The sequence below is a fragment of the Aquarana catesbeiana genome, linkage group LG06 (assembly GCF_042186555.1).
Source record: "Aquarana catesbeiana isolate 2022-GZ linkage group LG06, ASM4218655v1, whole genome shotgun sequence".
Classification (NCBI taxonomy): domain Eukaryota; kingdom Metazoa; phylum Chordata; class Amphibia; order Anura; family Ranidae; genus Aquarana; species Aquarana catesbeiana.
The window spans coordinates 57,432,134-57,458,142 of NC_133329.1; the positions used below are offsets into that span (position 1 = coordinate 57,432,134).

Consider the following 26,009-nt stretch of genomic DNA (forward strand, 5'->3'; position numbering starts at 1 on the left):
GGGGGGCGGGGACATTTCGCTGAGGGCGGGGCAGATGCTGAACAGGAGGGAGCTGGGCGGAGCCTTTACCTGATGGAGAAAGCATTGGGCGTGTACTAGCGCGCCCCGCCAATACATGCAGGGTGGGCGGAGCGCGGACCCCGGGTCTGAAGGTTTAAACATGGCGGGAGTGATCGGGCGGGAGATGCGGCTCTTCGTCCGCAAGCTCTTCCAAAGCAGTCCGGATCTCAGGTGCGACACCGAGCGGACACGTGACTGGGGCCTACGGGGAGGTGACGTCAGGGATTACGGGACCCCTGAATGACGGCTTGATGACGTCAGGGTGATGCATTGCGGGGAGAAGTGAACCTACTGCCTGATCATCATTTATGCTGAGTTACCAGGGCTCAGTGTAGGGGGGTCATGTGACAGTAGAGTTACCATAGCAACTGTCCACCCTCCTCTTTTCATTGGCTGCTTTTAGGTTGCCACAGGTAATGAATACAAGGAGGGGTGGTAGTGGGCTATCAGAGTGTACTGTCGGGGTGGGCGATGACATCAGAGTGGGCTGTTTGGGTGGGCGGTGACGTGGGAGTGGGCTGTCGGCGTGAGCGGTGACGTGGGAGTGAGCTGTCGGGGTGGACGATGACATCAGAGTGCGTGGTGACGTGGGCGGTGATTGAGTGGGTGTTGAGGTGGGCGGTGACATGGGAGTTGGCTGTCTGGGTGGACTATGACGTGGGGGTGGGCTATGACGTGGGAGTGGGCTGTCGGGGTGGGCTATGACGTGGGAGTGGGCAGTGACATCAGAGTGGGCGGTGACATGGGAGTGGACTGTCGGGGTGGGCGATGACGTGGGAGTGTGCTGTCGGGGTGGGCGATGACGTGGGAGTGGGTTGTCAGAGTGAGCAGTGACGTGGGAGTGGGCTGTCAGAGTGAGCGGTGACGTGGGAGTGGGCTGTCGGAGTGAGCGGTGACGTGGGAGTGGGCTGTCGGGGTGGGCTATGACATCTGGGTGGGCTGTGATGTGGGAGTAGGCTGTCGGGGTGGGCGATGTCATCAGAGTGGCTGTTTGGATGGGAGTGGGCTGTCAGGGTGGGCGATGATATCAGAATGGGCGGTGACGTGGGAGTGGGCGGTGACATGGGAGTGGGCTGTCTGGGTGGGCGGTGACAGGGGAGTGGGCTGTCTGGGTGGGCGGTGACAGGGGAGTGGGCTGTCTGGGTGGGCAGTGACGTGGGAGTGGACTGTCGGGGTGGGAGTGTGTTGTCGGGTTGGGCGATGACATCTGGGTGGGCGGTGATGTGGGAGTGGGCTGTCGGGGTGGACGATGACATCAGAGTGGGTGGTAACGTGGGAGTGGGCAGTGACGGAGTGGGTGTCGAGGTGGGCGGTGACATGGGAGTGGGCTGTCGAGGTGGGCAGTGACATCAGAGTGGGCGGTGACATGGGAGTGGACTGTCGGGGTGGGCGATGACATCAGAGTGGGCTGTCTGGGTGGGCAGTAACGTGGGAGTGGGCTGTCTGGGTGGGCAGTAATGTGGGAGTGTGCTGTCGGGGTGGGCGATGACGTGAGAGTGGGCTGTCGGGGTGGGCGATGACGTGGGAGTGGGCTGTCAGAGTGAGCAGTGACCTGGGAGTGGGCTGTCAGAGTGAGCGGTGACATGGGAGTGGGCTGTCGGGTGGGCTATGACATCTGGGTGGGCTGTGATGTGGGAGTGGGCTGTCGGGGTGGGCGATGTCATCAGAGTGGGCTGTTTGGATGGGAGTGGGCTGTCAGGGTGGGCGATGATATCAGAATGGGCGGTGACGTGGGAGTGGGCGGTGACATGGGAGTGGGCTGTCTGGGTGGGTGGTGACATGGGAGTGGGCTGTCTGGGTGGGTGGTGACATGGGAGTGGGCTGTCTGGGTGGGCAGTGACGTGGGAGTGGACTGTCGGGGTGGGAGTGGGCTGTCGGGGTGGGCGATGACATCTGGGTGGGCGGTGATGTGGGAATGGGCTGTCAGGGTGGGCGATGACATCAGAGTGGGCTGTTTGGATGGGAGTGGGCTGTCAGGGTGGGCGATGATATCAGAGTGGGTGGTGACGGAGTGGGCAGTGACGTGGGAGTGGACTGTCGGGGTGGGAGTGTGTTGTCGGGGTGGGCCATGACGTGGGCTGTGGACGTGGGGTGTTGGAGTGGGCGGTGATGTGGGAGTGGGTTGTCGAGGTGGGCGGAGACGTAGCAGTGGGCTGTCGGGGTGAGTGATGACATCAGAGTGGGCTAGGGGTAGAGAACCCAGTAAAGGAGCAGGGAGTCGGGATCCAATGTACTGACCTCCAGGATGGGTCGGGGTCCAGTGTACTTGCCTCAGGATGGGTGGAGAACCCAGTACAGGAGCAGGAGAGATGAGTATACAGGGATCCCGGGAGGAGCTGGAGAGAGGAGTATACGGGGATCCCGGGAGGAGCTGGAGAGACGAGTATACGGGGATCCAGTGGGCTTTAAAGAGGCCTTCAATGGGCAAGGCAGTGATGCCCTTGTTTTTGTTTCTGAACTAGTAATGCCTGTTGATGGCGGTGGGTGGTAACGAGTATTCTCTTCTCCCCCTCTGCAGCGTCCTGTCCCAGTCCCTGGTGCGCTCCAAGTTCCTGGATCATTGTAAGCGATCGTCTCTGACTGCAGAGGAGCGCCAGACACTCAAGAAGATCGTGGAGGAAGAGCTGCTGAGGATGCAGGTACTGAACCCCTCCCCCTCCCCGCTTCTTATGAGAGGGATTTTACAAGGCGGTGGCTCTTTAGGGCTCATTTAAACTTCGACTTCAAAGTGCCAACCACTTCAACATGCGTTTTTTTTTTTTTTGTTTTTTTTTTTTTATGTATTTTTGAAGCGTTAATGAAGCTTGGCAAATGCCCTGTGTGTTGATTTTCTATTTGTTTTAAAGGGGCTCAGTAGACCCTCATCTCATCAGAACCTCTGTTCAGCAGATCCCCGGTTCAGTGGTAACGCCCGGCTCCGCTGATTTGCCCCGTCTCTGTAGTAACGCCCCGTCTCTGTAGTAACGCCCCGTCTCTGTAGTAACGCCCCGTCTCTGTAGTAACGCCCCGTCTCTGTAGTAACGCCCCGTCTCGGCGGCAACACCCCGGCTCTGCCGATTTGCCCCGTCTGTGTGGTAACGCCCCGCTCTGTAGTAACGCCCCGTCTCGGCGGTAACGCCCCGGCTCTGCTAATCCTCTTCTCTTTGGTCCCCACTCACATCCCACTCCCCTTCTGTAGCGTTCCCATGTTACACACCACATTTGCCCTTTTATATTCCTCTGTTGTGAATGGACTGATTGTTTTATAAATACAGGCAGTGTTTACATTTGTGCTCTCTGTGATTGGTTCACAAAGTACAGCTTCACCCTGATTGGCTCTTTCCATTTAGCCTGCTATCTGCTTTGTCTAATGAAGGCACGATCACAGGCATCGTTTGTATAAAAGCTGTAAACACATCGCTGTTTATAAATGGCGCTTCAGAGAAAAACCACCACCTGCCCACAGCTTTTTTTTATTCACTATATGGTGGTACTAAGGTGGTGGAAGAGCCCAGGTTGGCTTTAAGTGGTATTCCGACCTTTTTTTCTTTTCTTTTTTTTTTTTTTCCTTTTGTATGAATGAGTTGTAGAGCCGAGATAAACGCCAGTCATGGGAATCGCCCCGGGCGCAGTTGGCTTGGTTACATCTCCCTCTATCTTTTTTTATCACCGTCTACTTAGATGATTGTTTCTATTAATAAGCTTCAGGAGGGCACATAGCCAGGGGTGGCGCGCTCGCCCGTCCTCTTCGCGTAGTCAGCATTCATCAGGATCTCCCGCTGCCCCTGAGCACGGAACTTGTCAATTCTCTATTAGAATCTCGCTTGAGTTGCCCTGCTGCACGGCTCGCTGCATGAACTCTGACTAGTACTGCCCGGATAACACCCGGCATGTACCCGCACACGACAGTGTTCCTCCGACCCGTCCATCTTCATTTCCTTCCACTTTGATTGGCTGTGACTTTCACAATGTCTGTCTTCTACGGAGAGCGTTTCCTCCACTGTGTCTGTGAAAATCGGGTTGCTCCTGTAGGAGAGGACCGAGTCTGGGTGCAGCCCCGACTGTGTTTTCTAAAGTGGACCTGGTAATGTAATCATTGGGATCAATGTCTGCATTATTCTGTACAACAAACCAATATCTCCTTCTTACATTTCTTGGGGGGGGGGGGGGACAAAAAACAAAGTGCCTGGAGCTCTTGGTGTCCGGCTGCCAGGAGCATTGTGGATGTTTCATATCATTGGAGATTGCAGAGAATCTGTTGCTTACAATTGGACATATCTGTCTTGCAAATTCTGGCATAGTAATATGGCTGTACTTATGTAAGATTTATAACTTGCTTGGATTCAAGGTTTTTAAAATGTTTATTACGTATATTTTTCACATGTAGATTAAATAAATAGTCCAGGCTAGATCATTCTCTGGAATTACTTGTTACCCCACCAGCCCTGTCCCCTAAGGATCCGCCACTCCTAGAGTGCTCCAGCCTTCTACTGAGCTGAATGAAGTCCAGCGTCCTTCAAACTGCTTCCTGTGAGCACAGGAGGTCGTGGTCGCAGCCCCTGCTTCCTTTGAGCATAGGAGGTCGTGGTCGCAGCCCCTGCTTCCTTTGAGCATAGGAGGTCGTGGTCGCGCCCCCTGCTTCCTGTGAGCTCAGGGTGTCGTGGTCGCGCCCCCTGCTTCCTGTGAGCTCAGGGTGTCGTGGTCGCGCCCCCTGCTTCCTGTGAGCTCAGGGTGTCGTGGTCGCGCCCCCTGCTTCCTGTGAGCTCAGGGTGTCGTGGTCGCGCCCCCTGCTTCCTGTGAGCTCAGGGTGTCGTGGTCGCGCCCCCTGCTTCCTGTGAGCTCAGGGTGTCGTGGTCGCGCCCCCTGCTTCCTGTGAGCTCAGGGTGTCGTGGTCGCGCCCCCTGCTTCCTGTGAGCTCAGGGTGTCGTGGTCGCGCCCCCTGCTTCCTGTGAGCTCAGGGTGTCGTGGTCGCGCCCCCTGCTTCCTGTGAGCTCAGGGTGTCGTGGTCGCGCCCCCTGCTTTCCTGTGAGCTCAGGGTGTCGTGGTCGCGCCCCCTGCTTTCCTGTGAGCTCAGGGTGTCGGGGTCGCGCCCCCTGCTTTCCTGTGAGCTCAGGGTGTCGGGGTCGCGCCCCCTGCTTCCTGTGAGCTCAGGGTGTCGTGGTCGCGCCCCCTGCTTCCTGTGAGCTCAGGGTGTCATGAACACACCCCTTCCTGTGAGTCCAAGATGTCGTTGACACACCCCCTTCCCCATTCCTGTCATCCTGGATGTCGTGGATTCAGGATTATGTTTATCATTAATGTTGCTTTGAACTTGACTGCATGTGAGGAAATAGAAGTGCAGAATGTGGTCCTGAATACACCCCCGGCGCACTGTAGGCCTTGTTGCATCTTATGATAACCTTCTGTCTCTGCTTTTTCCATCCCCCACAGGACGAGGATGCCAGCGATGAAGAGCCTTTGATTAAATTGCAGAAGAGGGCACGGCATGACAGCGGAGATGACGTAAAGGAGAGCGCGGAGCCACCTGGGAAAAGGAGGAAACCGATAGTGGATGGTAGGTGCAAGCAGCTTCTGTCATAGGGACAGATGGTAGAGTAAGATCCACCTTAAAAGCTGTCCTTCAGTGCTGTGCTCCAGTCCTTTGGCTAAGATAGTGCCATCAGTCTACTGCAAGCAAGAGGCAGCATTTCCTCAGTCTCCTCTCCCCCAGTGAACAGACTGTACGTTGTAACTTTTAGCAACTCTAAAGCTAGGTTGACTTTAATGGGACACCAGCATGCCTCTAGATATAAGCCTCCCCACTATGACTGCAGACTCTGCAGTAATCAAGAAAGCTTTACTCCGCCTCTTGCAGAGACCTTTTTGATCTCTCTGTGTGTAAACATAAAAGATTGGCTGCCACGACCACCCACACCCACGACGTATATGAGCTAATGTTTGCTGCCACGCAGGGTCAGCTCCATAGAGCTGGCTTGCGATGGAAACCATGGACAGAATGGTATGAGATTTCCACTGGGAAGCGACACCTCTACTCCGCTACCCACTAAAGAAACAACTTTTTGAATTTTCTGTTTTTTCGCTGAATGTGATGAATAGTTAGTTTTATGTCTGTCCACGCAGAGTTTCATTAACTGCGCAAGCTCCAAACTTTTATTTTATACATATTTTTTGTTATTTTATATATATTTTTTGTTATTGTCTCAACCCTTTGTTGATCCTTAATGTTTGCTGAAACGGTAGATAGCTATCACAAGTTTGAATGATTATGTGAATGTAAGTTGATTTGTAGCGGCGCTATAATCTCTGTATAATGTGTATTAACACAATTATGCTATGACTTCACATCCCTGCTGCCATTGTGTCAGCAACTTGATTTCATTTGTTCTTATATGATAAAAACCAATAAAGAAATATTAAATTAAAAGATTGGCTGCCTTAAAGCTGAGCTCCGGGATTAACAAATATTTAACCACTTGCCTACCAGGCACGAACACCCCCTTCCTACCCAGGCCATTTTTCAGCTTTCAGCGCTGTCGCACTTTGAACGACAATTGCACGGTCATACTACTCTGTACCCAAACAAATTTTTTATCCTTTTCTTCAGACAAATAAAGCTTTCTTTTGCTGGTATGTACTCACTGCTGGGTTTTTTATTTTTTACAAAAAAAAGAAAGGACCAAAAATTTTGATAAGTAAATTTTGTAACTAAGTAATTTCTCGCCTTCACTGATGGGCACTGATAGGCTGAACTGGTGGGCACTGATGAGGAGGCACTAATATGCCACACTTATGGGCACTGTTAGGTGGCACTGGTGGGCACTGATAGGCGGCAGTGGTGGGCACTAGTGGGCACGGATAGGTGGCATGGATAGGCAGCACAGATGGGCATTGATGGGGGGCACTGATGGGCAGCACGGATAGGCGGCACTAATTGCCAGCACTGACTGGCATGGCTAATGGGCACTGATTTGTGGCACATGTGGGCACTGACTGCTGCCACTGGTGGGCTCTGATCACTGCCATTGGTGGGCACTGTATGCTGGCATTGGTGGGTATGGTATTTGTTTATGGCACTTTATATATTGTAATCAGGACACTGATTACTTCCCTAGCTGTCCCCCTGTGAGGAGATGCCGCCGATCGGCTCTCCTCGCACTCTGTCAGTGTGAGGTGAGGAGAGCCGATTACCGGCATCTCCGTGTTTACATGTGATCAGCTGTGATTGGACACAGCTGATCACATGGTTAAAGAGCCACGGATGCGGCTCTTTACACAGATCGGTGTCGCACCGTGTCCTAGCAACACGGTACGGCTACGATCCCCGCGCTGCGCGCCCGTTCTGTGCCGCCGTCATATGACGGCGGCCCAGAACACGAGCTGCACTTCCCCGCCGTCATATGACGGCGGGCGGCAACTGGTTAAATAAATGTAATTGTGTATTCTTATTGAATCCTGGGGTTTGTTGTGTATTTCTTCCAGATCTGTGCAGTAATGCAGTGTGAGGCTTCCTGTAATAAAGACCGATCACTGCTGCTCTTTCTCTGCTTCTGCTGGGTGACTGCTCTTGACTCCGCCCCCTTCTGTAGTTTTCCGCAGGCAGCTTGTAGTACGTGGGGCCTCCTGGGTCCCTCCCACCGCTCTGCTCTCTGCATAGGTTGTGTATAGTGGTCATGTCCCTCCTACTTTGCAAGGTAATAACTGGGTTAGCAAAGGCTATTGGGCCCCTTTCACATGGATGGATAGAATTGTGCTTTTGGCTGAGTTTTCTACCGCAGCTAAACGCACACAATGCTTTCCTATGGCCCCATTCACACACTGCGTTTAGCTTCGTTTTGATTACATGCGGTTTTGTGCGGATAGAAAAGTTAGAATTGACTGCGTCCAGGAGCGATTTAGTGCAGCTATCCGCACATAACTGCAGGTAATCGCAGTGCACTGTGTCAGCTGCGGATATCAGCGCCGAGCTGGCTCGCTCATCGGGAAAGGAAACATTTTTTTTACCTTTCCCAATGAGCGACAAGCACAGGGATCCGACTTGGATCCCAGGCAATACCAGGCACTGGAATCTTGAGGGAGAACTCCACGCCAAATTTGAAATAAAAAACCAGCATGGGTTCCCCTCCAAGAGCATACCAGGCCCTTCGGTCTGGTATGGATTCCAAGGGGCACCCCCTACGCCGACAAAAACAGCGTGGGGGTCCCCCCAAAATCCATACCAGACCCTTATCCGAGCACGCAGCCTGGTTGGTCAGGAAAGAGGGTGGGGACGAGCGAGCGCGCCCCCCCCTGAACCATACCAGGCCGCATGCCCACAACATGGGGGGGTTGGTGCTTTGGGGCAAGGGGGGGCATCCTGCGGGCCCCCCCACCCCAAAGCACCTCGTCCCCATGTTGATGAGGACAAGGGCCTCTTCCCGACAACCCTGGCCAGTGGTTGTCGGGGTCTGCGGGCGGGGGCTTATCAAAATCCGGGCCCCCAGGTCCTGGCCCCCCACCCTATGTGAATGAGTATGGGGTTCATCGTACCCCTACCCATTCACCTGGGGGAAAAAAAGTGTCTAAAAAAAAAAAAACACACTACACAGGTTTTAAAAGTAATTTAGGCAGCTCCGGGGGGGAAATTGTGTGTGTGACTGGTACCCAACATCACGTCACGCTTCAAAATTGCTTCTATTTGTGAAATGGCAACAAACTTTGACCCTTAAAAATCTCCATTGGTGACATTTAAAAATTTCTACAGGTTACAGGAGGTCTTTGCTAGAATTATTGCTCTTGCTGAAACGATCGCGACGATGCCTCACATGTGGTTTGAACACTGTTTTTTCTTTTTTTTTTTTTTTTTATTTTTATTTTTACACTGTCCCTTTTAAAAAAATAAAATTGTTTGGATCCTTTTTATTCCTATTACAAGGAATGTAAACATCCCTTGTAATAGAAAAAAAAGCATGACAGGTTCTCTTTTTAATGTGAGATCTGGGGTCAAAAATTCTCAGATCTCACATTTACACTTAAATGCATTAAGATAAAAAAAAGTCACTTTTTAAAGTGGAGTTCCACTCAAAAATGAAACTTCCGCTTTTCTGGTTCCTCCCCCCTCCGGTGTCACATTTGGCACCTTTCAGGGGGGAGGGGGAAGCAGATACCTGTATAATACAGGTATTTTGCTCCCACTTCTGGGTATAGATACCCGAGCCACCCACAGGTATTTACGCCACTTCCGGCGCCTTCTCTGCCCCGCAAACCCCCCCTCCGCTGTATTTTGGGAGACTCTCGGGGGCCCAGAAAACAGCAGGGACCAGTGGGATATCGCAGCGCAAGTCGCGCATGCGCAGTAGGGAACCAGCAAGGCTTTACTTCCTGATTCCCTTACCGAAGATAGCGGCGTCAGCACCCGACAGCCGAGGGGTAGATTGGCTTTGGGTGCCAACATCGCAGGCGCCCTGGACAGGTAAGTGTCCTTATTTTAAAAGTCAGCAGCTGCAGTATTTGTAGCTGCTGACTTAAAAAAAAAAAATCGGCGGACCTCCGCTTTAAGGTAGTTGTGCAGAAGTGACGTTTGTCGTCGCTTCCTTCATCCAACGTCCTTGAGTCAAGTGGAGGCCATCATTCCCTCACTGGAAACGCTCAGGTAAGAAAAGGGGGGGGGTGTCTGGGGGGGAGCTGCAGCGCAGAAGGTTTTTCACTTTAATTCTTAGAATGCATTAAGGTAAAAAACCCTGAGGGTTTACAACCCCTTTTTAACAGTGCTTTATTATTCTATATTACAGATGCAGCAAAAATGTATATTTTTGGCATTTTTCTGATAATGGCACTGAAAACGCAGACGATTTGACTGTGCTTGTGGTGTGTTTTTCTTAGGTCATGTGACTCAAAAATGTAACAGGTGCGTTCTTGCTGTGTTTTCAATGCATTTCAGCGGGGAGGTGCGTTCATTTTTTTTTTTTTTTTTTTTTTTTCCCTGACCAAAAATGCATCAAGCAATACTTTTAACACCACAAAGGACTAGTGTGAAGACATAGAATTTTTTAAAGGGATACAATTTTCTTGCACTGAAGGTGCCGAGAATGTCCGACAATACATTTTTATTCATTTAAATTTCATGAGATTAATTTAAAAAGTCGCATATAGTACAATTTTCGGTTTTCCAAGTGTCGTTTTCAGTTTCGGAACATTATGTATGTGTGTGTATATAATATATATGTATATATATATGTGTGTGTGTGTATGTATATGTGTGTGTGTGTGTGTGTGTATATATATATATATATATATATATATATATATATATATATATATATATATATATATATATATATATATATATATATATATATATATATATATATATATATATATATATATATATATATATATATATATTGTATTAGAAAAAATGAAAGGAACACTTTGAAAACATATCAGATCTCAATGGGGAAAAATCTCATGCTGTATATCTATATTGATCTGGACTGGGTAATTTGTTAGGAACGAAAGGATGCATTATCAGCCTACAAAGGGGTTGAATTCAAAGGCACCCCGAAAAATCAAAGTGAAAAAATCATGCAGCAGGCTAGTCCATTTTGCTGAAATTTCATTGCTTGGTCCTCAGTTTGTATGGCCCTCCACGTGCTTGTATGCATGCCTGACAACGTTGGGGCATGCTCCTAATGAGACGACAGATGGTGTTTACGTGACTAGATGCTATACTCTGATTAATAAGTGATACTTTAATTTTTTTGGTGCGTGTGTATAATTTATTTTATTAATAATAATAATAATAATAATAATAATATTATTTATATATTATTTTTTTTTAAGAAGTGGCATTGCTTAAAATATTGCAATATAATCATTCATATCTTTATCAGGCTATGGTTTACATCAGGTATAGGTGGTTTTTGCACAGATCAGGTTATTTATGTGTTTTACCTCCTATCATCATAGTGTGTGTTGTGTTTTGTTTTGTTTTTTGTTTTTTTTGTCAAAAATTTCACTCCCTGGCTTAGAAGATGCCAAGCTACACCTCCACCCTCGTCTGCTCTTTTAGTGTTGAGACACTAGATTGACCCTCTATGAATGATTTTCTGCTCCCTTTTTTTTTTTTTTTAGGCATAGAGTCAGGAGAGGACTCCGGGATTGAGCAAAGAGATGTCAAGAGAATGTCCAGCAGTTCCCCAGAAGCTCCAACTTCCAAAAAGGGGAACATGGCCCCACAGAAACTGGAACAAGGCTCAGAGAGTGACAGTGATGTCAAAGAAGTCCTGTCTGAAGAAGACTCAGATGGCAAGAGTAAGGAAAAGCAGGGAACAGGACCGAAAAAGCCATCGGCAAGAAAGAGCATGGTAATGGATGAGAATTCAGAATTGAGCAGCGACGACGAGGATGTTGCACCCAAAAAAAAGCTGAATGAGGAATCCGATGAGGAGGATGAAGAGCCCCCTGAAAACAAAAAGACTTTGGACTCTGACAGCGATGGAGCAAAAAATAAAAAGAGCGCGCAGAGTGAGGATTCCGACAGCGAGGAAGAAATGACCCTTTCCAAACTGAAAACCTTGGAGGCAAAAAGGAAGGAGAAGAGCACAGATAGCAAGAATAAGGCGAAGAAAAAGGTCCATGCCAAACAGAAGCCCAAACAAGCTGCTGCCAAGCCAGGGAAGAGACCACAGAAGAAAGAGATGGATTCCGAAAGCGAGGCAAGCAGTGAAAACGAGGATGAAGAGGAGCGCGTCATCGGGAAGAAGGGTAAGAAAGGCAACGATGTAGAGCGCGAAGAGGAAAGAAAGAAGGGACAGAAAAAAGAGAGTGACGAGGAGGAGAGTCCGACCAAAAGAAGAATGAAGACGACTATGCTAAGAAAAGAGAGCGCACTGAAAGCAAGTAACAAGAGGGAGAGTGCGGCCAAGAGAAAGCCAAAAAAGGAGAGCGACAGCGAGGAGGAGGAGGAGGAGTACACACCCAAGAGGAAAGTAAATATTGTATCAAAAAAACAGAGCGACAGCGAGGAGGAGGAGTACACACCCAAGAGGAAAGTAAAGACTGTTTTAAAAAAACAGAGCGACAGCGAGGAGGAGTACACTCCCAAGAGGAAAATAAAGAAGACTGCTTCCAAGAAACGTAGTGACAGCAAGGAGGCAGACAGTCCAGCTAAGAGAGCACCAAGGAAGGCCACATCAAAGCAGCATAGTGACAGCGAGGAGGAAGAGAGTCCGGCCAAGAGGACAGCAAAGAAGACCACATCAAAGCAACATAGTGACAGCGAGGAGGAAGAGAGTCCGGCCAAGAGGACAGCAAAGAAGACCACATCAAAGCAACATAGTGACAGTGAGGAGGAAGAGAGTCCGGCAAAGAAGACCACATCAAAGCAACATAGTGACAGCGAGGAGGAAGAGAATCCAGCTAAGGACCAGTCTCTTAAAGACAGTGACCGTGATAAGGAAGAGAGTCCGGCCAAGAGGACAGCAAAGAAGACCACATCAAAGCAACATAGTGACAGCGAGGAGGAAGAGAATCCAGCTAAGGACCAGTCTCTTAAAGACAGTGACAGTGAGGAGGAGGAAGAGAGTGTGGTCAAGCCTGCATCGTCAAAGACCAGCGACAGTGAGGAGGAAAAAAAGAGCCCAGCAAAAGCATCTAAAGAGAGTGATAGTGATACGGATGAGGATGACAAGAGTTCAGTGAAAAAAGGATCAAATAAAGAGACTGACAGTGAGGGAGAAGATCGTTCTGCAGGGAAAAAGAGGAGAGAGAGCAGCAGCAAGGAGGGCTCCAGAAGAAAGGAAAAATTGACTAAGCAAACCAGCAAACAGACCGGGACCAAAAAAACAGCCAATGACCATAAAGATAAACGCGGCAAAGGTGGAAAGGGTAAGAAGGCGGCGCAGGGCAGCGACTCCCATGATAGCGATGAGATGAGCAAGGATAAAGAAAAGAAAGGCAAAGATGACAGTGATTTGTCTGACGTGTCCGAAGATGGTCATAAAGACAAAGATAAAGATGCTAAGAAGCAGAGCAAGGTGAGTTGTGCAATGCACTAATCGTACACATCCCTTTTTTTTAATTTTGCAAGCTGGCTGTATCTCTGGGAGACTCCAGTGGTGAGTTCCCAGCTGTGGTTTGTGTCTCTGCCTCGCCCACAAATCTCCAGTGGTAAGTTCCCAACTGTACTTGTTTCTTTGTCTGTCCCAGAAGACACCAAAAGCAAGTTCCCCTCTGTAGTTTGTGTCTCTGGCCCTCCCACGAGACAACAATGGAGAGATCCTGAACGTAGTTTGTGTCTCTGCCCCTCCTACAAGGCTCCAATGGCCAGTTCCTGGCTGTAGAATGGGTCCCCACCCCTCCCTCACTGCTCCAATAGAGTGTTTCCAATGTTAGTGTTTCTGCCCCTTCCTGAAGACACTAGTGATGAGTTCCCATGTTTAGTTTAGTGCAGGGGTGTCCAAACTACGGCCCTCCAGCTGTTGCGGAACTACACTTCCCATGAGGCATTGTAAAACTCTGACATTCACAGACATGACTAGGCATGATGGGAGTTGTAGTTCCTTAACTACTGGAGGGCCATAGTTTGGACACCACTGGTTTAGTGTCTCTGCCCCTCCCACAAAATTCCAGTGAAGACCGATTCCAGTACAGATGTAGTTTTTTGTCTGCCCCTCCTACAAGGCTCCAATGGAGGGTTCCCGACTGTACTATGTTTCTCTGCCGCTCCCACAAGAGTCCAATGGTGAGTTCCCATCTGATTGTGTCTCCAGTGGTGAGTTTCCCATCTGATTGTGTCTCTGCCCCTCCCACAAGACTCCAGTGGCGAGTTCCCATCTGACTGTGTCTCCAGTGGTGAGTTTCCCATCTGATTGTGTCTCTGCCCCTCCCACAAGATTCCAGTGGTGAGTTTCCCATCTGATTGTGTCTCTGCCCCTCCCACAAGACTCCAGTGGCGAGTTCCCATCTGACTGTGTCTCCAGTGGTGAGTTTCCCATCTGATTGTGTCTCTGCCCCTCCCACAAGATTCCAGTGGTGAGTTCCCATCTGATTGTGTCTCTGCCCCTCCCACAAGACTCCAGTGGTGAGTTCCCATCTGATTGTGTCTCTGCCCCTCCCACAAGACTCCAGTGGCGAGTTGCCATCTAATTGTGTCTCTGTCCCTCCCACAAGACTCCAATGGCGAGTTCCCATTTGATTGTGTCTCTGCCCCTCCCTCAAAACCCCAATGGAGAGTTCCCAGCTGCATTTGTGGCTCTGCTCCTCTCACAAGACTCCAATGGAGTTTTAGGCCGGGCCATACATGGAGAAAATTTCTTTCCTGCAACCATGTGTTGATGCGGGAATCCCTGCTGCCGGGCCATTGTCTTCTCCCGGGAGGAGGGCGGGGGAAGCGCCCCCCCCCCTGCTGGCAGAGGACCATGCTATAGCTGCTAGCAATAATCGCAAGAGAAACCGGCAGGCTTGTTGTACCCAAGTTGATCGATCAACTTGGTGCATTCAGCCTGCCCATTAACGGTTCGAATCTCGACTCTATTCGAACCGTGTATGGACAGCCTTACTTTGTTCGTGTCTCTGCCCCTCCTACAAAGCAACAGTAGTAAGTTCCCAGCTGTAGACACAAAACAAGGGGAGGAAAATGCACCAAAGATAAGCCACGTCCATAAAACATTGCGGATACAAAATAAGGTAGTACTGAGTATTACCAGGGAGGCGGACTTTTTAGGCTAAGAAACAGTGGAGAAGATATAGCAGTATAAAAAATATAAATTTATTGAAAAATACAAATATCTAAAAAAACAAAATGACAGTTGTAACATAAAGCATCAATGATTATTGTGCAGTGAGCCCTTGGATGTCTACGCGTTTCGCCGTTAGGCTTCCTCAGGACACGGCCAAGGTTCACAGATAAGACAGAGAAGGAAATATGTCTCTCTGTCTTAAATTGAAATGCAGACATATTTCCTTCTCTGTCTCATCTGTGAACCTTGGCCGTGTCCTGAGGAAGCCTAACGGCGAAATGCGTAGACATACAAGGGCTCACTGCACAATAATCATAGATGCTTTGTTACAACTGTCGTTTTGTTTTTTAGATATTTGTATTTTTCAATAAATTTATATTTTTTATACTGCTAGATCTTCTCCGCTGTTTCGTAGCCTAAAAATTCCGCCTCCCTGGTAATACTCAGTACTACCTTATTTTGTAAGTTCCCAGCTGTAGTTTGTGTCTCTGCCCCTCCCACAAAGCTGAAATGCGTTGCTGTTAGATTCTCCGGTTATTCATTTGTCTCCTTATTGTGGAGATTCCATTGCGGCCAGGATTTGGCTCTGTAATGTTCAAGGCCATTATGCATAACTGAGAATTCCACATTGGATACCTCGCTAATGGAGCCCCCCAAGAGATACAAGAAACCAGCATGTAACGCACATAAGCAACAACACAAGACCAAATCATGAATTGTAGTACAAGCCTCTATTCTGTAAGCTTACTCCTTTCCTGCTGTCCTTAGAGCACCTCCAGGGAAGACCACCCATCCATCGCCCGGTTGAAGAAATACATTCTGACTTGCGGGACTCGGAGAAACTACAAAAAGCTGTTTCAGAACTGCCGCTCGGTGAAATCCATGGTGGAGGTTCTGAAGAAGGAGCTGGAGGACCTGGGGGTGAAAGGTGAGCCGTTGTGTATCGCTTATCAAGCCTGTTTTTAATGAACAGAGTAGAGGAAACCTATCCAGAGAAATGCCTGGGGCTCTTTTCTGCTTGTAAAGCATCTGATCAAACCAATCTCAGTTCAATCAGATGCTTTGGAGGCCAGAGGAGAGATCTGGAGTCTAAAAGACCCCAGATTTCTCCATAAAGAGGACCTGGTACTGCCCATGTTATCACAAGTTCAATAAAGGGGGGGGGGGGATCAAAGGTACAGTGTAAAAAAAAAAAAAGGGAAAAAAAAAACCTTATAGCTCACTATCCCCCTGTGCTCACGTGCAAATGCGCTCTTAGATTCTGCCCGTATTTTGTAAACCGTGATCACACTACACATAAGGTTTTGTCGTGAACATCCGATCAAGAGCGATAATTCTAGCACCAGGCCTCCTGTGTAACTCTAAACTGGTAGCCTGTAAAGGTTTTTAAAGTGTAACTCATGGAGATTTTTAGGTTCTGTAGTTTGGCGCCATTCCACGGGCGTATGCAATTTTAAAGTGAGACGTGTTGGGTATCTATTTACGGTGTAACATCAGCTTTTTTTTTTTATATATATTTTACAAAAATGGATGTTTTATATGAACTAAAATTCATTAACCGCTTCAGCCCCAGATTTGGCTGCTGAATGACCGGGCCATTTTTTGCGATTCGGCACTGCTTCGCTTTAACTGAAAAGTGCGCGGTCGTGCGGCGCTGTACCCAAACAAAATTGATAGATTTATAGCATTATTATTTATTTTTTACTAGTAATGGCAGCGATCTGCGATTTTTATCGGGACTGCGACATTATGGCAGACACATCGGACACTTTTGACACATTTTTGGGACCATTGGCCTGGTATAAATATACAGTTATCAGTGCTATAAAAATGCACTGATTACTGTCAAAATGTCGCAGGGAAGGGGTTAACACTAGGGTGCGACCAGAAGGTTAACTGTGTTCCCTATGTGTGTTCTAACTGAAGGGGGGAGGGGACTGTGTAGGGGAGATGACAGGTTGCTGTTCATACTTTGTATGAACACACGATCAGTCTCTTCCCTCAGAGAACCAGGATCTGTGTGTTTACACACAGATCCCAGTTCTCAGTGTGTCACGAGCAATCGTGGGAGCCCAGCGGTCATCGTGCCCGCCTGGCTCTCGCATCGGCTCCGGGGGCGAGCAGCACACGCCCCTAGTGGCCACAGGGCGAAGCGAGGTAACATAACGACGTTTCGCCCAGCCGTGTCATTCTGCCACAGTAAAACTGCGGAGGCTGGTCGGCAAGTGGTTAAAATGTGCAAACATCGTGCAACATAAAAAAAAAATTACAACACCCACCATTTAATTCTCTAGGGCCTGTGCTTAAAAAAACAAAAAATCTATAGGTTTCAGGGTTCAAAGTCCTCCTCTTTTTTTTTTTTTTTTTTTTTTTTGTTTGCATTCGGTTCCCGCACCGCACAAGTATGAACTGGCATTTAAAGTCCCACTTTTAAAACCTGCAGCTGTCAAAGACTGCTCTGAGTCTCTAGTCTTGATAGTGAGCCGGCGGGATGGGCTGCCAATCATGTGACCACTTTGACAGCCAATCACAGCAGTCATGTGATCAGGAAGTCCGCCTGCCCCTCTGGGAGTAAAGAGCTGCTTAAAAGGGACTCTTGGGTGGGAAGGGGCTAACAACTGACAGAGCTTTTATTACATGGAATATTTCAGTTTTATGCCCATGGTTCTTCTATAAGAAGAGTGCTAATCAGAAGGTGAGAGAGCACATCAAGCACATGTTATATAAAATTGTTACAAAAGCGTGGGATTTGTTGGCGCTACCTGAAAAACCTGATTGCTACGCATACACAGGGAAACCTAATTTGGTTTTTATATTTACTTCCTTACACATCAGAAAGGCATATATATTAGGAATGGTGCACAGTCAGCTGCAGGCTATACCCTCCACCTGAGTACAACTAAAGTGGTAAGGTCTAGCTAGGTTATAACACAAAATCCACAAAGGACATAACACTCATGTGCTGCATGCTGGTTCATGAATAAAAAATTTATGAAGCAGCAATTTTGACTTTTTTACTTTCAGACTTGATCTGTATATGTGTATGGTTAATGGGATTTTTTATTCATGAACCAGCATGCAGCACATGAGTGTTATGTCCTTTGTGGATTTTGTGTTATAACCTAGCTAGACCTTACCACTTTAGTTGTACTCAGGTGGAGGGTATAGCCTGCAGCTGACTGTGCACCATTCCTAATATATATGCCTTTCTGATGTGTAAGGAAGTAAATATAAAAACCAAATTAGGTTTCCCTGTGTATGCGTAGCAATCAGGTTTTTCGGGTAGCGCCAACAAATCCCACGCTTTTGTAACAATTTTATATAACCTGCAGGACACCCCTTTGTGAGTGCCCTGAGTAAGGGAGGCAGCAACCTGATCCTTGCCACATAAGCCTGTCCTAAAGCACGGCTTTTTTACATACTACACATCAAGCACATGTAATTGCTGCTATCTGCATGATTTCAATACTGGTTCACTTTAAAGCAAGGGACTCAAACTGGTGGCCCTTCAGCTGTTGTGAAACTACAAGTCCCATAAGGCATTGCAAGGCTGACAGTTACAAGCATGACTCCCACAGGCAGAGGCATGACAGCTGGAGGGCCACAATTTTGAGACCCCTGATTTAAAGGGTTAGTTCACCTTTATAAAAAAAACAAAACAAAAAAAAAAAACTGTCTATGCAGGTAAGGCTTGCCTGTAGATAACGAACTATGCAGCTTTGAGCAAAAGTGGATAATGCCCTTGTTAAAGCGGAGTTCCACCCAAAAATGGAACTTCCACTTTAAGGAAGTTGACCCCCTGACATGCCACATTTGGCATGTCATTTTTTTGGGGGGGGGGGATACTCTCTTTTTAGGTTCCAGCTCCCACTTCCTGCTGGCGCACCACAGCACTGGAGGGGAGATCACCTCTCCCCCTCCCCTCTCTCGGCAATCATGTGGGACACGTCACAGGTCCCAGATGATTGCCCGGCCTGTCACGGCACACGGCTCGCACATGCGCAGTGCGTGCCCAGCTGTGAAGCCACGGTCAGGCACCTACAGTAACAATGCCTGCACCGCAGAGAGGAGCGGGGTTTCGTTCCCCTGCATTGCTGGACCCTGGGACAGGTAAGTGTCTGATTATTAAAAGTCAGCAGCTGCAGTATTTGTAGTTGCTGACTTTTAATTTTTATTATTATTATTTTAAGCGGAACTCCGCTTTAAAGGTGTAAGCCATTTACATTCTGCCTGAAGCCTGACTGAAAAACTTCCTGAGGTGTCATTCCTTGTGCCTTGTTGCTAGGATCTTGCTAAGACACTCTCAGCCAATTCAAACACCTTTTGCATGCATTCTCTCCTCTGTCACAGTAGCTTTGAGCTCAGTGATGCAGTGAGGGAGGATATAGTGGACCAACGGGGGTGGGGGTTTGAGAGTTCACTCCTGTGATCTGGGGGTGAGCAGTAACAGCGGTTAGTGTCTTGGCAACGTCCTAGCAACAAGGCAGGATGGGAGGATGTCATCTCTGGGAGTGTTTCATTCAGGCTTCGGGAGGTACGTAAATGGCCTACACCTATAGCAAGGGCATTATTTAACATTAGTTAAATATGCACAGTTTTGTTAAAGGTGAACTAACCCTTTAAGGCCCATGCACACAAGTATATGATCTTTAGGTAGCATGTTGCATTACTGAGTGACGGCTCTTTGCTTTAATGCAGGAAATCCGAGTCTTGAAAAGTGCCGCATTGCGCGACTGAAGAGGGAGGAGGCGGCTGAGCTGGCTGAACTGGACACTAGTAACATAATCGCTGTGGCCGGTGAGATTCAACATCCTTCTACCACATTTTATTGTTTGCGTGTAAAGAGTACTAACCCGGATCAGCCAATTAAATCTTACTCTGCTATAGGCAGGTCAATGAGAAATGAATTCTGATTGGTTGCTGTGGGTTTCTGCACTGTGCACAATGCTCCTGGCTCTATTAAAACAGCCTGCCAAGGAACACCCACTCCCCCAGGCCTGACAGCCACCCTATGGAGACTCTCCCCCCAGGCCTGACAGCAACCCTATGGAGAAGAGACTCTCCCCCCAGGCCTGACAGCCACCCTATGGAGACGCCCCCCCCCCCAGGCTTGACAGCGACCCTATGGAGAAGAGACTCTCCCCCCCAGGCCTGACAGCGACCCTATGGAGACGCTCCTCCCCCTTAGGCCTGACAGCCACCCTATGGAGACGCTCCTCCCCCTTAGGCCTGACAGCCACCCTATGGAGACGCCCCCCTAGGCCTGACAGCCACCCTTTGGACACTCCCCACCTCCCTGACAGCCACCCTATTGGGGGCGCTCCCCCCCTAGGCCTGACAGCCACCCTATTGGGGGCGCTCCCCCCCTAGGCCTGACAGCCACCCTATTGGGGGCGCTCCCCCCCTAGGCCTGACAGCCACCCTATTGGGGGCGCTCCCCCCCCTAGGCCTGACAGCCACCCTATTGGGGGCGCTCCCCCCCCCTAGGCCTGACAGCCACCCTATTGGGGGCGCTCCCCCCCCTAGGCCTGACAGCCACCCTATTGGGGGCGCTCCCCCCCCTAGGCCTGACAGCCACCCTATTGGGGGCGCTCCCCCCCCTAGGCCTGACAGCCACCCCATTGGGGGCGCTCCCCCCCCCCCCTAGGCCTGACAGCCACCCCATTGGGGGCGCTCCCCCCCTAGGCCTGACAGCCACCCCATTGGGGGCGCTCCCCCCAGGCCTGACAGCCACCCCCACGGGGAGACGCTCATAGGGTTTTTAGGAAGCGATGCCTGCATTGCACAGAGACCCAGGGATGTTACTGGGTTTAAAATTGAGGTTTATAATGAAAACAGGTTTTAATTGAAAATTGCATTATGATGGGTGGGTGGGGGGGTCAAGGAAGGTAACCAGCTCCCTATCCTTTTTAATAGGACAAAATGATGACTCACAGAAAACACAATCGCTGCACATTAATTATTATTTATTTATGAAGAGATGAAGCCGGCCTTTTGTCCCTTCTCATGGCTGAGCGAGCTATCAAAGCTGTAATCTGAGTGAGCGCGGCCAGAGGGATACAAAGAGGGATTGTTCTAGGTATAAATCATATATGAAAGGACGTTGTGAGCTCAGGACTCCCGCCAGGACTTTTCCTTTATTTAGAGCAGGGAGGAGTTAGAACCGTCGGGATCTGATTGACGTCCGTGTCCCCTCCATGTAGACTTCCTGTCCGGGTGTCACATTACTAGTAAACATGGAGTTTGCCAATTTTATCATTCTGCAAATGCTTGTTGCCTGGCTGTCATAGCCATCATCTGGCTTCAATACTATGACTCTCAGACCTGAACCTAGTATGCTGGGACAGAAGACTTCCAGGGGATGAACCGAACAGCCAGGCAACTAGCATCTTCCAACAGGTTAGCAATGTTATCTGCCCATATTTCCTCTTAGGAAAGGTCTTTTGTATGGAGTTTCTAAACGGGAACAAGCATATAGCCAGATAAGTGTGGGAGCCCCTGATATGTGCGGTTAAGTGGCTCACCAGCAAAATTGACTGCCCCGGGCCATGCACCTCCAAAAACAAATCAGTGACCCTATTTTCCTCCTGACAGGTTCCTTTATCTAAGGCTGGATTCACACCTATGCAGTTTTAGTGCTTTTTGCATTTTACAGATTTGCACTACAGTCCATTTAACATGGTTTCCTATGGAACACGTTCTGTAGTGCAAATCAGTAAAATGCAAAAAGTACTAAAAATGCATAGGTGTGGATCCAGCCTAAAAGTGCTTCCTTTTTTACTTCTCTCCTTGCCCTGACCTAAATGATCCCACTCTCCTCCCCCTCCACAGATGTATACCTACCGCAATCCGGAAGCCGCGGTTGTTTATAACCAGTGGTGAACGGCTCCCTCTGCTGGCCAGGCCTGCACATGGGACTTTTCTGCCTTCATCTCCTGGCCAGAAGATGGCTACATCGAAGTCCATGGGGCTGTGTGGGACAGGTGCAGCCAGGAGAGGGAGCCATTCACCGCTGGATGTAAACAATGAAGGTTGCAAGGTGGAGTGAAACTGTTTAGGTCAGGGCAAAATACTTGTTTGCTAGCAGTCCTTGAAGGGGGGGGGGGGGGAAAGTGTCCCTCTTCCAAAATAGTCAAGGTTTTGGGTGGTGCCAGGATGAGGTGGATAGAACATGGGGGAGGATGAGGTTCAGGAGCATTGGGTAGTGCTTCCTTCAGACATTGGGTAACAGCAGGGATGGTGATGGTGCAGGAATGTTGTTGAGATTGGGGAAAGTTTTTTTTATACAGTGGCATAGCTGAGAGGCGATAGAGCGAGTAACCTGCACAGGTGTGGGCAGAGGACGGCGGTGTGAGCAAAGGGCAGCAGGCGTGTCAGTGAGGACAGAGAAGTGGCGGTGAGGGCAGTAGGTGTGGCGATGAGGGCAAAAGGGGGCTGTTGTGGCAGTAAGGGCAGAGGGCTGCAGCAATGTAGAGGGCGGCAGGCGCGTCAGTGAGGTCAGAGGGCGGCAGGCGCGTCAGTGAGGTCAGAGGGCGGCAGGCGCGTCAGTGAGGTCAGAGGGCGGCAGGCGCGTCAGTGAGGTCAGAGGGTAGTGGTGCGGGCAGAGGGCGGCCGGCGCATCAGTGAGGACAGAGGGTGGTGGTGTGGGAAAAGGGCGGCAGGTGCGTCAGTGAGGACAGAGGGTGGTGGTGTGGGAAAAGGGCGGCAAGCGCGTCAGTGAGGACAGAGGGTGGCGGTGGGGGCAGAGGGCGGCAGGCGCATCAGTGAGGACAGAAGGTGGCGGTGCAGGCAGAGGGCGACGGATGCCACTATGAGGTCAAAAGGGGGCCGGCGCAGCAGTGAGGGCAGGGGGCTGCAGCAATGTGGGTAGTGGGTGGCAGGGGCGGAAGGTGCAGCAATAAGGGCAAAAGGGGGCAGGGGGGTGGCAGCTGCGGTGGTGAAAGCAGAGAAGCGGGGGCATGCAGGTGCAGTGTAGAGCAGGGGTAGGTAGGGGGTGGGGATAATTTGGAAAGGGGAGGCCAAAAGTTGTGGTTGGAATAAGAGCACAGGGAGGGGCCATATGCATGCACAATGGAGGGAGTGGAGGGAATGCAAAATATTCTATAATTTCTTGGCAACGTGTAAAAAAAAAAAAAAAACTTGTATTTTGCTGACAAAAGATTTGACACATAATCTGTCCTCCCTCAGGACGCCCCCGGCGCCGTAACACCTGGAACCCTTATAAGGCATCCTCGTCTCTTGACACTTCTCCTCCACCCACCTACCGCAAGGAGCTGTCCTCTGACTCTGAGGGGGAGGAAGGACCCCCCCGCAAGAAGAAGCCCATGGATTGGTCCAGTTTAAAGGGTATCATCAGTGATGATGGAGACAGCGAATAATCTATGCTTCTTCCCTATTTTGGGAAATCTGAGAACATGTGACTCCTTTCGCAAACAAATCTGTATTTCTTCTAGCACCCCTTAGTGATGAGCAGCACCGCAAGCTCAAAAGTAAGGTCACAGTAATTTATCACATTGTGCCAAAATTATTAACTTGGATCTGTTATCTGCAAGAACCACTTAGTTTTTTTTTTTCTGGAGGTTGGAACAGAACTGAGCCTGTGAATTGTACCATGTTTGAGGCACAGATTCCCTCATGTCTCATCCATGTGATGAGTCCCTGGTAAAGATATAGACTTATGTTCTCAGTGCTGCTTCAATGAACTGTTGGTGGCAAATGGAGGATCTTGAAAAAGTAAAGGGAATCTTAGTTGCGGAGAGGAAAAGCTGTCTTTCCTTTGGACACTTTGAACAAATGGGTTCCTTTTTTAAAGGGTTAATGTAGGCGCCATCTTGAATTTTTGTTGCTTTTTCTTTCACTATAATCGGAATGGGAAATCGCTGTAAATAGCCACATCTCCAACATCTTAGTTCTTGAGGTTTGTCCGCAAAAGATAAAGGTCATGGGGGGTTGTCGGTTTCATTAAAGTGCACTGTAAAGTATATTCATCCTTATTTTTGCAAAACCAAACCCAAACCAATATATACCTATACCTTGATTTGATGGCCGCGTCCTTCAGCGCTCATTTACATCCAGTGTGACAAGACTTCAATGTACCAGCTGTGGCTGCACATTGCAGAAGCAAAGACTTCTATGAGGCTGAGTTCCAAAGCCAGAGACTATTGGAAACTGTCCCATGGAAGTCTATGGGGCCGTAACGCACAGGTGCAGGACACTAAAGGCTTGAAACGCCGGATGTCAACAAACCATGGAACTGTAACCATCAGATCAAGGCATCTGTGGAGGGGGGGGGTTGGGTAGGGTCAAGCTTTAAAGTGCCCTTATTATGGCTGCATTTGCACCTGAGCGTTTTGAAGCTCCAAGACTCGACAAGCAAAATCCAATTCATTTCAATGGCCCCTGTTGATGCTCAGGTGTGAAATGAATGGGATTTTGCTTGTTGAGAGACTTTGAGCTACAAAACGCTCAGGTGTGAATGCAGTCTTTAACAACAACTGGGTACTTTCACCCCTTTTCCTATGACCTTGTCACAGAACGAGAGAGCCACCCTACCTATAGTTCTATTTTAGCCAACTCCTGCCTGCCGTGTTGACAAATGACGGCGGGCGGGAGATGGTTAAAAGTAGAAATATAGGCAATTTTTTTCCCCCCTTTCAATTTGAATAGAGTAACTGAGTGTTATAACCCCTGTCAGGTTTTTTTTTTTTTTTTTTTTTCGCCATCTGTGTCCCATTGTTGAGATTTCCCTTCATGCCTGTCCCATAGACCAAACAGGAAGTGGGAGGAAATCCCTGCAAACTAATGGCATTCCTTGGGGACCCCCCCCCCCCCCCCATTAGAAGAGGGGAGCAACCCAAAATTTGGGATTTTTTTCACTTTCAGTGATAATGGTAAACAGGACAAAGAGAGGGGGTAAATCTCCCCAACAGAGGCACAGACAGCAATAAAAACTGACAGGGGTTCTAATCCCTCTCCACTCTATCCAAAACTGAAAAATAAAAGTTTTGCCTGTTAGATTTCAAAATATAACTATAATCTAAAGCAGGGGTGGGAAACCTGTAGCTGTTGTGGAACTACAAGTCCCATGAGGCATTACAAAACTGCTATATTTGTCATATTCACGTTTTTCTTTTGTTCAGTGGGCTGTTACCACTGACCAGTGTCATTACCACTATAATTAGCGCTACATTTATTTTCATTACAAAACTGACAGCCGCAAGCATGACTCCCAGAGGCATGATGGGACTTGTAGTTTCACAATAGCTGGGAGGGACAGTTTGCCCAATCCTGATCTAAAGGTTTTTTTTTTATTATTTAAGGATTGAGTAGAATGTAGGATTAGAACTTCTAAATAACATTTTTACTTGTTTGGGGGGGAATCACTCTCTTTATTTGCCCTAGGGGACCTTTTGTTAGCATGGTGGGAAATCCAAAATGTCACCGGAACAGATGTAGAGGGACAGTCTTCCAATTGGGTTAAGGGTGGATTCCCTCTCACTTCCTGTTGTGTCTGCAGCACAGGAAGTGAAATCTCTCACCGGGACAAACCCCCTTTCCAGAAGTTCTAATCATTCTAACTCAATCAAAAACTATAAAAAATAAAGTGTTGTACATATTCTTTAGAATCTTTTTTTTTTTTTTTTTTTTTTTTTTCTTCATTGAAGCACACCTTTCATGACATATGGAAAATCCGTTTGTTTTTTTTTTGGTTTTTTTTTGTTTTTTTTTTGTAAGCCTCCTGCCCACCCGTATGTAAATGGCTTTATAAAGCTGGCGGTAAACTATTTGCCTAATAATAGAAGGAAAAAAATAAATCGCCATGGCCTCCCAACACTTTCGGGAGGTAAAAGGTTAAGTCTCACTGTGGCTTTCGGCAAAGCTGGGAGCTTAAATTTCCATAAGAATGCATTCCAGCCCATTGCAAGAGATTTCCCACTCCTAGCTCCCACCAGAGTGCCCTCAGCTTTGTCTGAAAGTTGGGCCAAGATAACTCTTTGTTAAAAAAAAAAAAACGGAACCTTCCATTTGCCCTGGAAGGTCTGCTTTAAATATGCCACCTGCTTTCCCATTCCTCCATTCCAATGTGTTCTTCTTCTTTCCCATTCATCTGTCTTGGTTCTAGTCTGTTATTTTTGTTGTTATTTGTATACATTTTTATGTGAAATTTTAAGGCTTTATTAAAAAAAAAAAAATAAAAGTTGAAGTTTTTGTCAAATGTTCTATTTTTATTTAGAAATATACATATATATCGCA

General features: G+C 48.5%; 1 protein-coding gene across 2 annotated transcripts; it reads left to right on the forward strand.

Annotated features, from left to right (window-relative positions):
* Positions 1–26: 26 nt before the first annotated feature.
* Positions 27–25,965, forward strand: HIRIP3 (HIRA interacting protein 3). Of its 2 annotated transcripts, none has more exons than XM_073635952.1 (7): positions 27–231; positions 2,579–2,699; positions 5,470–5,593; positions 11,149–13,052; positions 15,525–15,684; positions 19,455–19,553; positions 22,944–25,965. In XM_073635952.1, the coding sequence occupies exons 1-7, from the start codon at positions 116–118 to the stop codon at positions 23,132–23,134; spliced, it is 2,715 nt and encodes a 904-aa protein (XP_073492053.1). In that variant the 5' UTR covers positions 27–115; the 3' UTR covers positions 23,135–25,965. The 2 variants fall into 2 exon arrangements, with proteins under 2 accessions (XP_073492053.1, XP_073492054.1); XM_073635953.1 differs by lacking the exon at positions 27–231 and adding an exon at positions 338–473.
* Positions 25,966–26,009: the final 44 nt, after the last annotated feature.